At 38.7% G+C, this 13,958-nt stretch overlaps 1 protein-coding gene across 4 annotated transcripts in view; it reads left to right on the forward strand.

The window, feature by feature from the left end:
• ATP8A1 (ATPase phospholipid transporting 8A1) overlaps positions 1-13,958 on the forward strand; it is a 215,101-nt gene that overhangs the window by 61,598 nt on the left and 139,545 nt on the right. For 3 of the 4 annotated variants that reach the window (XM_037064230.1, XM_037064233.1, XM_037064234.1), the window contains 6 exons: positions 3,014-3,083; positions 4,760-4,887; positions 7,187-7,298; positions 8,650-8,815; positions 10,327-10,454; positions 12,443-12,520. In XM_037064230.1, the coding sequence (XP_036920125.1) occupies positions 3,014-3,083; positions 4,760-4,887; positions 7,187-7,298; positions 8,650-8,815; positions 10,327-10,454; positions 12,443-12,520 (682 nt within the window). Of the gene's footprint in view, positions 1-466; positions 541-3,013; positions 3,084-4,759; positions 4,888-7,186; positions 7,299-8,649; positions 8,816-10,326; positions 10,455-12,442; positions 12,521-13,958 lie in introns of all 4 variants that reach the window. The other variant, XM_037064231.1, reaches the window with a different exon arrangement.

Genomic DNA, 13,958 nt, shown 5'->3' on the forward strand with positions numbered 1-13,958 from the left:
CTTTGTTTTCCCAAAGCAGTTTCCTAAAAAGTAGTTTCCACAATTATTTCTTTTCTTCCAGACAAGCAGTGTCCATGGAACAGCTGGCATGAGAACGAGGAATTAGAGAAAGGAAAATCTTTCCGATAAAGTAGCTCTCTATAAAAATAGCTTTGTATTTAATATGATAAGATGTTCTGTGATTAAACTTTAAAAAAATCAAAAATTCTTACATTAAAAGTTGACAGTTAAGCTTAAAAGCAAATTTGTAATCCTTAAATATTCCGTGTTTTCTTGTGCCTTTAGACCTGATCAAAATAAATTTTGAAAAAATCGGCATTAGACATTTTTATTAACATGTATTATTTTCTATAACAATTTCAAACTTTCTGTCTCCTTTGTCCATTTGTTTGTTTGTTTGTTTGTTTTTCTTCTGTTATTCATTTCCCCCCCTCCCATTTTAATTATTTGAAACTGGGACCTGTAGGTGGCAGTAGGGGAAATAGTGAAGGTGACCAATGGGGAACACCTCCCAGCAGATCTCATCAGCGTGTCCTCCAGGTCAGACCCGAGTCGTTCAGGACGTGTGTGTGTGGATCCTCACCCTACACCAGGGAACAGTCCCACCCAAAGATGGCTGAGTCCTACGTCTCTTCCTTTAAAACGCGAACTTTTTTATACTTCTAGCTATGGGTATTCACCGATGTTCTAAAGGCCTCTGATGAACACAGTGTTCGGTGATGTTCAGCCCTCAAGTGGGCAGATTCTGCTCCTGCTGTATCAACAGGAGCCCAGGAGGCATGCCCATACAGGTTGATTTCAATTTCCTGGGCATCATTAATATAGATTCATATTTAACAACATGCCTAAATACCAAGGCTCAATGTAATATCTCTCCGGAACATTATTTTGAACAATGCTAATCAGCTTTACATGAAACAAAGTTATTGAGAAACTTTGTTTCTCGATATTGGAAATTTTAAACGTTTGTCTTATTCTTATATTTGGCATCTTCTCTAAGTTCTAGAGAATTCCTTCAGTAATCCTGACTGTCATTTGGGCTTGTCTGGGGTTCGTGGAGGACCGCCTGCACGAAGCTCGCTGTTGTGCATTTTGCACCGCACGCTTCTCCATCCGCTTTTGTCCCCCGTGTAACTGGTGACAAAGTGCACGTTCCCGTGGTAGACGTCTGCTGTCTGCTAGTGTCTGGACTGTGCTCTGCGTCTTGTTTCATTTCTCCACTTACTAACCCGGAAGCCTGCTTTGCTTCTCTGAATGTAATTTGTGTTTTGGATGTCATCACGGTTTGCTGAAATATTTATTATCTAGCATGGTTTCTTATCTGAGACATCTTGCTGACTTTTCATAGTGCTGTTAAGAGCTGCTTCAGTAACAGCTGTCTTAAGGGATTAAGTATGTTCTGAATTTAGATGCACTTTCTATTTGCCCCATTTCAAGTAGAAATCAGCCATTTAATTAAACACTTGAAAGCATTTTGCTGCCAAAATATGGAGTCGACATTGTTCATTTAGCCTTTGTTTGCCCTCATACTTCTATGTTATCGGAAGATGTGCCTTATTAATCTGTAAACCATTTATGTCTCAAATGTATATATAAGTAAATTACAAATTGGGAGCAATTGCCAGAGCCACATTACTGTTGTGCCAGTAATAAAAAATAAAACTTTGAATAATTGATAGGGTGAGAATATAAATATTGAAAACCTCCAACTGGGAAAAAGTATCAGCTTTTATGGGATTAAAAAAAAAAGCCCACAGAGTAAATTGAAGAGCATGCAAAATTACTTGAAGGAATCTGTGATATATTTTATGACCACGTGGCTTAATAATTTTCACAAATCTTCAGAGCACAGAACTAAGCTATATACCCATGTCTGAAACTCACAATCGTCTGTTTGGCTCATATACAGACTGGAAGTTGATTAGAAAATTCCAGGTATTTGTAACGTATAAATTCCTTTCCAAAACTTTGAATACACATGCTGATCAGAGATTATGTTCATAGTTACTTATATAACGTTTGCTAATTACACTGATGTATTTATAGAGTTAGCACTCAGAACTTATAGTACTGAGTGCTAACCAGATTGATTTAACTTCACAATACCTCCTGCATTAGCTTATCCAGTGGGGCAGCACACTCACCTGTCTACCATTGTTACACAAGTCAAGTTCGCATATGAACAGGAGGTTATAGATGGTCCAGGGCCCCGTGCCTGTGGAAAGGGCTGGAGAACATGTGACCCATCCACCAGCCACTGCACATGAAACTTCACTAAACCATCTCCACTGGGGACCCATAAAGGGGATGTTCTAGGTTCAGGTCAAAGAGCATTATGGCCAAGTTGGCTGGTTTTAGTTTTAGCTTTTCCTGTCACACAAGTCTCTAATACAACTTTAAGAAATAGAATAGGAGCAGAAGAGCTGAGGGGGAGAATAGCGTATATCTACTTTCACTGCAAAATCTGTTCATACGGTTTCTAAAAGTAGCCTTCAACTTAAATATTTTGGTCCCATTACCCTATTCATCTTTTCTAAAAGGGTATATGGTAAATGCGAGTTTTTAAGCAGCAATCTGGAATTCTCTAACCAACGGCTCTCCTTAACCAATTTACAGTCTGTGAGCAAGAAGTCTTGTTGCTGTTTTTGAGCTGGAGATCAGTCTGGACACAAAAAGGGATCTGTATTTCAAATACAGTCTGTTGTGTCTATATGGAGGAACAATTTAAGTATAATGCGACCAATTTAATCATTTACTTTATCCTGAAGATCTAGCCTGGCTGTTGCCAGGAATTTGCTTTAAGGTCCTTCTGGCTGAAATGCTGACCCGTTAATTGGCATGCATGGGCTCCGCCTCGCAGCAGTTTGCACTCAGAATGAAAACTGTCAAAAACTAGGCAACTAAAGCTCATTTAGACCAAAAAGCTTCAGTGAGTCTGAGCATTAAATAAGTTGTTATTATTATGCTTTCCTACCCCCATTAAATTATCTTGCTTTTGAATTTTAAACAACAGTGAGCCCCAGGCCATGTGCTACATTGAAACATCCAACTTAGATGGTGAAACAAACCTGAAAATTAGACAGGTAAGATCTCATACATGTTTATATCATCATTACTGTTTTATTACATGGAATCAATAGCTTTATTTCTTACTCTCTTGAGTTGAAATAATTCTGTCCAGTTGAAGACGTTTTCTCATTTAGCCACTAGGAAGAGGTTTTAAACAATTGGTATCATTGTGTATCGTGGAGCACTTAGATATATTTGGCTGATTAAATACGGTCCTATTTGTATAGGTACTGTTTGTAATATTTCAATATTTTATGCATAGGCAACACTCTGATGGTAATAACAACAGCAGTAATTCCACGTGCTTTGACATGTGTTAGCTTATTTATTTTTCCTATTCACCTGGCCCAATTGAGTTGGCTTTGTCATAGTTTCCATTGCCATTCTAAATCTCTCTCTGGTTTCTGGGAATAGTTTAGATTTCTATCCTTACTTCTCATACCATCTCTAACAGAAAGGGACTGTGAGATTTTTATTTTTTTAAGTTTTAAAAGGGCCTATTGAAAAATGTACAGTCATGCAGCAGCTAAAGACAGGGATAGTTCTGAGAAATGTGTCCATGGCAATTTCGTTGTGGTATGAACATTATGGAGTGCACTCACACGAACCTACCTGGTGCCCACCACACACCTAGACCATGTGGTAGAGCCTGTGACTCCCATGCCTCCAGCTTGTACAGCGTGGCACTGTGTGAAAGAACACGGACTAAATCAAGTACGAGGGTAAATGATGCAGGTGAGAGAGGTAAACACTGAGTGTTTGAGGCTGCTGCCAGAATAACACTGCACAGAGTTTCACTGTGAACTTTTGTGTAAGTAGAAAGAGTACATTCTAAATAATAATAAAAAGTCTAGTGAATACATAAACCAGTAACATGTACATTACCCAGTATTACGTACTGTCATAACTGTATGCGCCATTCCGTATGCGACTGGCAGCCCAATAGGTTTGTTTGCACTAGCATCACCTCAAACATGTCGGTTATGTGTTGCACTGTGACGGTGAGGCAGCCACTGTGTCAGTGGGCCATAGGAGTTTTTCAGTGCCATGACAATCCCATGGAACCACTGTCATGTCCTTCCTCAGTTGTTGGTGGAATATTACTAAGCAGCGTACTGCTGTGTTCCCTTGGGTTCCAGGTACCCAGTGAGAACGTGTGGGAGGGAAGGGAGGGAAGGGAAACAGGCCATCACAGAGCTCCTGAATGCAGAGTGTCACAGCAGGTAGGGCCTGTTCTGTGCCAGACAGCCCGAGCTGGCCAGACGGAAGGACTGTTTTGAGTCTTCCTTCTCAGTGAACTGAAAGAACAAACTATTCTCTTTGGAGATAGGTCTTACTCATTTTCTAGCCAAGTTCTGAGCTTCAGCAGACAGATTCACACTGTACTTATTTTTGGAAGCAGGTTTTTAAAAACTTTTTTTTAAATATCTTTTTAGACTAGTGTATAGTCTCTTGAATATATTTTAGAACTTTCCAATAGTTGCCTTATTCTTGAGTTAAAAACCTGTGTTCCAGTGGAGAGAAAGGTACCCCTTAATTATGATTTGACAAAAAGGGCACTTGTTGTATAAGGGGGAGAATTGCTCATAAAATAATAGGATCTCTTACATAGACCTAGGTGGATTCAGAATTCCCCTTTCCATGCAATATATTCAATATAGTCTTTATGTATGTATCAATTTCTAAACAGGGCTTACCAGTAACGTCGGATATAAAAGACATTGACAGTTTGATGAGAATTTCTGGCAGGGTCGAGTGTGAAAGTCCAAACAGACATCTCTACGATTTTGTTGGAAACATAAGGCTTGATGGACATGGGTATGTAAAATCAGCCTTCATAAAAGCACGTATTTTCTTTGAAATTCCAACTCTAATGAAAACTCATTATAACATGTTGAGTTCCTATAATTGAAAAGTAGTATTTTTTTATTTTGAAGAGTTTATATCTAATTCCGATCAATCTACACTACAAATGATGAGGTGACAGTGGCTGTATCATACCCAGTTGGATGTGTGAGGAACAGTTGGCACATGGGTGCTCTAGAACGAGGGTCCCCAACCCCCAAGTACTGGTCCATGGCCTGTTGGGAACCAGGCTGCACAGCAGGAGGTGAGCAATGACAAGCAAACAAAGCTGTTTTTAGAGCTGCTCCTTCTTACCTGCTCCCATTACTGCCTGAGCTCTGCCTCCTGCTGGGTCAGCAGCAGAGGCATTAGATTCTCCTAGGAGCGCGAACCCTACTGTGCACTGTGCACCACCAGGGATCTAGGTTGCACGCTCCTTATGAGACTCTAATGCCTGATGGTGTAAGTTGGAGCTGAGGCAGTGATACCAGCACTGGTGCTGCAAATACAGTCGGGCATTAGCAGAGAGGTTTGACTGCACAGAGACCATAATAAAGCAGTTGCTGGCAGACTCGCATCAAAACCCTACCAGTGAGGGGCAGGTGACAATTAAGCTGCATCTGGTGGCAGGCTTTAAGTCAGAATCTGACCTTTGTTTTATCCACACGTGGCCCATCCATTATTTTATTTAACATTTCTATCTATGCCTCTTTCTTTCACTGGTCACTTTATCTCAGTCACAGTTGTGGTATAATTATAATAGAAATAAAGTGCACAATAAATGTAATGCTCTTGAATCACCCCAAAACCATCCTCCCCACCCCAATTCATGGAAAAACTGTCTTCCATGGTACCAATCCCTGGTACCAAGAAGGTTGGGGACCTCTGCCTTAGACCACAGTCCAGCAGTTTCCCAAGAACTTCTTGGAAATCTGCTATAGTCTGAAGCCCCTCCCAGCTCTGAAGTGCACCCCAAATCTTGAGACAAACATATGAGTGTTCCCCTTCCAGTTGGAGCCAAAAAGCCATGAGTTTGTCTATAAACAAACGAGAGTTGGAGTTGCTGTGTTCTTTTTGGAAATTATAATACACTGTTTCTTAAGGGTTTACTCATTTAATCAGAAGGCTTCGAGTGATGTTATCACCCACCTAACTGGATTGATCTCACCGGAACCAGTGACATTGGTGTCTCTCCTGAAAGAAGGGCCAAGGCCCAGGCAGCCACTAGCCCTGGATGCCTCTGTACCACAGCAGCCCACCAGCAATGGAAGCTTCAGTCTCACTTATCTCCACAGACAAAGAGAGAGGCTGTGTTGTCTGGAGACTTTTCTTCGGGGCTTGTGTCCTTCCTTTTCTAGAAGTTTTTTTAATGTGTGTTTTCATATTTGACATTCCTTTTTTTGCTTTTTTCTTAATAAAACAAAAAACCTGGTGATAAGAATCCTTGAGCCATTAAATTTTGGATAGTACATTTCCATCAAGAATCCCACTGTATCTGTTATAGCTACCCTTCTGGTACATCTAAGTTAGTTCATATCAACCAACAACCCACCGTAGTGGATTGCCTTGCAAAAACCCACAGAAGACCCAGTGTTCATGAAAAACATGGTTCAGATTACGTAGAATCAATAGCCTCAATTTGCTGTCATTTCATTGAAGGGTTTAAGACTCGTTAGCTACTTTCCATTTATGGAAAATATATTCACAGTTCTTGGAGAACCCGTCTCGAAATACAATAAAATTAATGTCCTAGAGATTTCAGGTTCAGTGACTTATCTTTGAAGGAGAGAGATGCCAATGCAAGTATGTGATGAGATCTACGTATTTATCTTAACCTTGTGTATATTTTGAACCTTTATTATACACAAAGCTATTTTTAATTTAAAGGAAGATGGGGAGGGACAGATTTCCTCTCCTCACCACTTCCAAACATCCCAGAATCTTAAATGGACTTAACTAAATCAAGAAAAGTCTTAAATAAGATTTGAAAATTAGGCTCTGAGTTCCAAAACATTGCCAACTATTTTGGATTGTGAAATTGTAGGAAGTGGCTGGTTTGATGTTTAAGGAGAAGCAACTGAAATGCTAGGCCCCAGCTGTTCTTGTATAAGAAAATTATCCCTATTGGTAGAAAAACGACTTTTCTAAAAATACAGTAAATGTAAGAAGGGTTTTTTAAATAACGGAGTCCTTTTTGGAACTGCATAGTGGCTGTAGAATTCGTAAGCATTTTAGAAAGTTTCCTTTCTAATGTCAGCATTGCCTGCCACAGCACTGTTCCCCTGGGTGCGGATCAGATTCTTCTCCGAGGTGCTCAGCTGAGAAATACACAGTGGGTGATCGGAATAGTGGTCTACACTGGACACGACACCAAGCTGATGCAGGTAAGGTTTTTATCTGTGAAAACCTCTTGGACTTAAAGCTTTTGAAAGTGTGCCGTTCGTTAGCTTTCGGTTCAGTGGTCCCAAACATAGCGAACCATCTGTTAGACACGCCCGAGCCCCACTCTGTACATCCAGAATCTCGTTCTCTGGTGAGTTCGCTGCACAGCGGTTCGCCGCGGCCCGAGCACTAGTGTTTCAGCGGAGGTCACCCAGCGCGTGCACTCTCCAGGGTCTTGTGAATCGGTCCGCTGGCGGCATCTAACCACCGCAGTGATAGACACACGTCATCTGGGTGATGACGAGTGCTCTGCATTAAAGTATTTTTCTTATAATTTTATTTTAATATAAATGATCAAATGTCAGAACTTACTTTCATCTTTTTTGTAAAATTAAGAGAAAAATGTGTAAAGCAAATGTTGACCATTGCTTCATAGCATTTCTGTGTTTGGCCATTTTTAATCAACCTTGATCCTAGTCACTGGCAGTGTTTACATGTGCCTGTGGGCACGTCTTCTCTACAGTGTAGTATCATCTGTATTCAGTGGTTACATGAGTGTGGGAATGTCGGTTTTCAGATACGACATGAAAATCGGTTCTCAGGGCTGATTGATAACTTTGTATATCATAAAGGCATGAAGATATAATTACTAGGCAATGAGGACCGCTATTAATGATTCCACCCCTAATCATTCTTTAAATTCTATGTTGACTCTGTGTTTTATATCGATTATGACAGATTTAATTTTGTGTCCTGTGAATGCCGTGGTTAGCAAAAATCCAGCACAGTCATTTTTTATCATTAAATGCATCTGAGGAAACTTGTCTCTGTTGTTCTGTACAACCAGGGTGGCTTACATAGCTGCTGTATTCAGTGAAAACAATGACTGAATGCCACCAAAAATCTGGAACCCAGGGGTCCCTTAAAATGTTGCCTTCGTACTTTGGAATTTCCAGGCTGTGGGTTCACAGGCTACCTTCTCTGCCTCTCTTCCTAAGCAGAGATGCAAGCTGGGTGCCTCTAGTCCACCCAGTTTAGTTAAGTAGTCCAGTATACATTGTTCATCTTGCCTTCCACAATGCAAAAGCTATGTTTACGAAAGGAATGTTATTTCTTTCTCTTAATACTGTTTGGCCTCCTAGAGAAAGGCTTAGGTGGTCCTCAGAAGAAGAGGCAGTTAACCTTTGACAGCTTATATTACATCTGTGATTGCTCTCTGCATAATTTTCAGATGTCTACTCCCATCTAGATTTTGAGTGTGATGAGGACTTTGTCATACTCAGCAATATACTAGATACCTATTACTAAATCATTGTACACATTTCTTATTACTCATCTTGTTTCTCTTTACAGAACTCAACAAGCCCACCACTTAAACTCTCAAATGTGGAACGAATTACAAATGTACAGATTTTGATTTTATTTTGTATCTTAATTGCCATGTCCCTCATCTGTTCTGTGGGCTCAGCCATTTGGAATCAAAGACATTCTGGGAAGGACTGGTACCTCAATCTAAACTGTAAGCATTCAGGGTCTTATTGATATTTTCTTTCATTAAAACATATATTTATTTCACAGCTGCTCTTGGAATTTCCTATTGCTTCTAAAAGAAAACATTTTTGCCAAGATAACTGGGCATTTGGCTTTATTTTTCAATATAGTTTCCAGTAAAAGTAAGGAAAATGTGGGATCTCTGAAAATTTCAGAGTCCACCCAGCCATTGTGGTTCAGTTTGTTGTAGCATCCTCCTGTGCAGCAGAAGGCTGTGGGTTCGATTCCCAGTCAGGGCACATATCTGGGTTGTGCATTTAGTGCCCAGCTGGGGCGTGGGTGGAACGCAACCAATGGACGTTTCTCTCACATCAGTGTTTCTCCCCCTCTCTCTTCCTTTCTCTCTCGCTCATCTTAATTAATTTCAGAATCCTTAAAAATAGAATGAGCACTTCATAATATTATAAAATGTTATTTTGTTAATGTTATGTGAACCAATGCTATTCATTTGTTTAAAAATATTTTAATGTCTTAATACAGGAAGTTAGATAGCTGTCTGCTAAAGAAAGCAGATTGTGTATATTTAAACCACCAAAAGTAGTTTCCATATTTTTAACACGTTTAAATTGAACGTGCCTTCGTTTGAACTCATGAATGCGGTGAGTTCCATGTTGATGGCCACCTTGTTTGAGGGCGTGTGCTAGGAAATCGTCTCCTTTTGGGGCCTGTGAGTTTAATGCCCCTGAACCTTTCTGGGAAGTAAGTATGCATGGTCTTTTGATGAGTCCTTAACCAATAAAATACTTAATTTTCAAAAGTGTAAAGATAAGGTCTAGTAAAATCTCATGGCAAAAATTGATTTTTTTACTTGTTTTTTATTACGTTCACTTGGCTTTGCAGCTATTCCAAGTTTTGTTTTGTTTTTTTTTAACAGCCATTGATTTACTGTTTCGACTTTAAAACTGTTCCAACTACCGTCAGTTTGTTTCTTCACAGGCTTTACATTGTGTCTGAGCTAACGGCTTTATTGTCATGATTAAAAAGGAACAGTGGGATTTACCTAGGGCTGGATTTACCTCGGGTCTAGCCCTGTGTTGTTTTTGCTGTTTGGGTTAGTTTCCTGGTCCTGTTTTACGTGCTTGCTTTCAAGGCACGCTTTAAATTAGAGGGGCTTTTTGAGAACTTACCTAAAAGTGTTTCTACCCAGCTAAGATGTTTCCTTTATGAACTCTTAGCCCTGTCTTTACAGTATGTAAACTCTGTGTCTGGAACGGAATTTGAAATACTTAACAGCACTTTAACTTTTTAGTACCATTATGCAGTTCTTAATAGGATTAACACCATGTTGAATACACATAATGCTATTGCATCCGGAAGAATGTGTTTGAGAATCAGGATGTTGGCAACACAGTTTTTCTCCCCAACTATCTATGATGTGCTTATACAATATGAAAAAAAATTGTTATGCATGAAGTTCTGGTCAACGCAAAATAAAATATATGAAACCATAAATGTTTTTCCTCCCATCTTCCCCAATAGATGGTGGCGCTAATAATTTTGGGCTGAATTTCTTGACCTTCATCATCCTTTTCAATAATCTCATTCCTATCAGCTTGTTGGTTACATTGGAAGTGGTGAAATTTACTCAGGCATACTTCATAAATTGGGTAAATATGAATCATTATTGTTTTTATCACTCTAAACATGGTTTTTTTTTCCTGATAGGGTCTTTTGATCTCTCAAAAGGAAAAAAAAATCTTAATTGTACCTTACCTTTTAACTGAGTACAGCATAACATTTCAAAGTAGTTTTGAGCCTAATATAATTCTAATAAACTCACTTGACATGTGAGAGTCAGTAACAAAGTCTCTCACCACAACATCACACATGTCTATGGACCAGACCTCTGGAGAAAATAGGTCTCTATTTGGAAACTTATTTTGAGTTACACTGTGGTCCTCGGGAAAAGGAGAACCATGGGGTGTGGAGTTAAAAACCCCTGGATTGTAGTTCTAGGTCTGTGGTTCACTAGCTGTGTGAACTCTGGGGAGCCAGTCAACTTCTTTGAGACAGATGGCCTCGGACACTCACGTAGCCATGATGGACATGCTTTACCTGCATCTCCCAGCGGTTACATACATCAAAGGAATTTCACAACATAGCAGACGGCTTCATAAACACTTGAGTGCCCTAAAAATAATACTGTATTCACTACTTGTAACAAGCAGAGTGTCCATCATGTTTTATACATCTATGTAGTTTATTTTACCACACTATAAACAATTTCAGCTGTGCTTGAATTTTTCCTTAAATTTTTTTTTTTTTTGATTCTCAGGAACATGCGCTGGACATCTCTTTCCTAAATGTATTGTTTATAAAATATGTTGCTCTTTCTCAGTTTTATTGTTACCAAAGTTAAAAGTAATAAATTCATGTAAATTAAATAAATCACTAGGCCTGGTCTGCCTGAAAGTTTAATTTTTCTTTTGTTTTGAGAAATTTTGGTATTATCTTCTGATGTTTCTTTTTAAATCACTTCAAAGTTTTTTACTAAGAACAATATTAGGGTTTTTGGAACTATAACAGATGATACTTTAGTAACTGCTTATTATCTTCCCGTAGTAAATTACCCATCTCCACTGCTAATCCCTTAATCCCGTAAAAGATCAGTATAATTCAGAAATCTAAAATGGGCTGCAAGCATAGCTCATTTCATGCAGGGAATACGTTATTGAAAAATTGTGTAATAAAATTCATATAAATACAATTAAAAGTTATTGAAGATTTTCCACTTATAATAAGAAAGAGTAATATAACACAATTGTAAAAACCAAATAGCCAATCACATTATTATTTTATTTGGATTTCCAAAAATTATATTTGCTTGAAATAATTACATCGTTTTAGTGCTGAGTGAACCCGGTAGGCCTTTCAACCGCCTGTCTAATGTGCTGAGGTTTCGGGACATCCCTGACGGGAGAGCTGGGCCCTCACCAGGCAGCTTATTCTTTGGGTGGAAGGATGATAAATAACTGCCCCCTTCTGGTTCTGGTTCTGCCCAGTAGCCCCAGTAGATCTGCCCAGTAGATTAATTTTTGTCTGATTCATAGTTATGATTCTGGGTCTAAAATAACTACGGATTGGTATGAAAACTACACATTTTTCTTTGGGTTTTGAGGATGTACTCATTTTACTTTCAGGTGTATACAGTGTGAGAAAGTTGGCCAAGAAAGTTCAACCAGATAAAATATTTCAGGTTGTTTTCCCAGAGATGTGAAGTTGTAATTAGTTTATCAATATTTAGTTGCTGTTATTTTAGCTCACATTAAGTAAGCGCTACATTGTGTCAGACACCACAGGAAATACATTATTTTATGCAATCTCTACAGTTATTTCAGTATCTAGGAAATGTTGGGATGACAGTGAACCAAGTTCCCTGGATTCCAGAGACACAGTCTAACTGCCACACTCTTCTGCCCTGACTGTGGGACAGTGTTCTGTGCTGGGTCCTGCTCATGGAAATCAGCCAAAATGGGACAGAGATGGCAAGAGATGAGAATGATTGTGTACAAAGCTTACCAGTTAAAATAAAATTTCTGTCTATCTTATGTCACCAGCTGCATTCGATGATTTATTTTATTTTATTTTTAAAAAGGATCTCGACATGCACTATGAACCCACAGACACTGCTGCTATGGCTCGAACATCTAACCTGAATGAGGAGCTTGGCCAGGTAAACGGAAGTTCTCATTGATGTACCGTCATGGAGGTCGGGTTCATGGCCGTTTCTGCCATATGTGGCTAATTCCTATGAATTGACAGCTTTTCATTTTCTAATTTGTTGAATAATCAGTATAAATGCATATTAGTACATAACTATTAATTTTAATTTTTAGTAAATGAAGTTTTAAAAATATTTAGAGCACATGTTATTCTTAAATAAGGTGTTGCACTGAGAGATGTCCTTCAGTACATGATCTGACAAGTAGCAAAACATTGGCAGTTTTTGCATTATAAATTGTTTCAAAATCGTTCATAGCTTTTATACCCAGAAAGGAAGAATAGGTTCAATTGATCGGTAAAGTTATGTAAATTGAAGTGTAATGGTCTCAAACAGGAAACTTAGATTTATGATTCATACAGTAGTCACACAAATGTGTATGTTCGTAACCCATTTATACACAGAGGGTAGGGCAAAAGTAGGTTTACAGTGTGAGTACACAAAACAGTTTATTCTTATATTATTGTTTATTAATTATTATGTTGTTTTCCATGTGAACAGCTGCGAACCTACATTTGCTCCACCCTATACTGGCTAAGAAAAGATTCTTCTTTTTTTATACCATTGCCATTTGCTAACTCTCGTTTTTCAAAGAGCACTTGGACCAGAATTATCCTTTTCCTTATCCAGTTCAGATGTTGTATGAAGTTAATTTCAGAAGCCATCACCTGTCTACAGTTGTGAGTGGGTTGGCCAAAAAAATGAGTTGGTTTTTTCCATAAGACGGCTCTAGTAACACTTAGTTGTCTTTACCTTCATTCAAAACAATTGTGTCAGGTTGTAGTTGACAGCTGTCGTATCAGCGTGCATTTAAAAAAAAACTTATCAAAGTTGGTGGATTTTTGTGTAGCCATTTTAATATTGAAGATGGAAGAAAATACACAACATTTTTGGCATATTATGCTTTATTATTTTGAGAAAGGTAAAAACATAGCTGAAATGCAAAAAATAAAGATGTATGCAGTGGAAGGAGAGGGTGATTTGCCTGATCGAACGTGTCAAAAGTAGTTTGGGGAGTCTTGTGCCGGAGATTTCTTCCTGGACGATCGATGCTTTACAGTCAGGTAGCCCAGGTGATGTTGAGAGCGATCAATTCAAGACATTAACTTTGAGAATAATCAACATTATTCCATGCGGGAGACAGCCAATACTCAGAATCAATTTGGATACTCAGAATATCCAAATCAACAAAGTTGTTGGTGAAAATGAAAAATGTGTCTTTTATTCTATGGAAAAAACTTAACAGACTTTTTGGCCAACCCAATATGTGGAGAAATGCTGATCAATGTTTTAGCGCTCTGTAAATGTCATGGAACACTAAAATTACTTTCTCGTGGAAATTCAGACCATATTAAGGCAGATTTCTGTATGACCATAGTTTTCTGATATC

Source organism: Sturnira hondurensis, unplaced genomic scaffold (genome assembly GCF_014824575.4).
Source record: "Sturnira hondurensis isolate 20B ecotype Veracruz unplaced genomic scaffold, ASM1482457v3 Scaffold0015056, whole genome shotgun sequence".
Lineage (NCBI taxonomy): Eukaryota > Metazoa > Chordata > Mammalia > Chiroptera > Phyllostomidae > Sturnira > Sturnira hondurensis.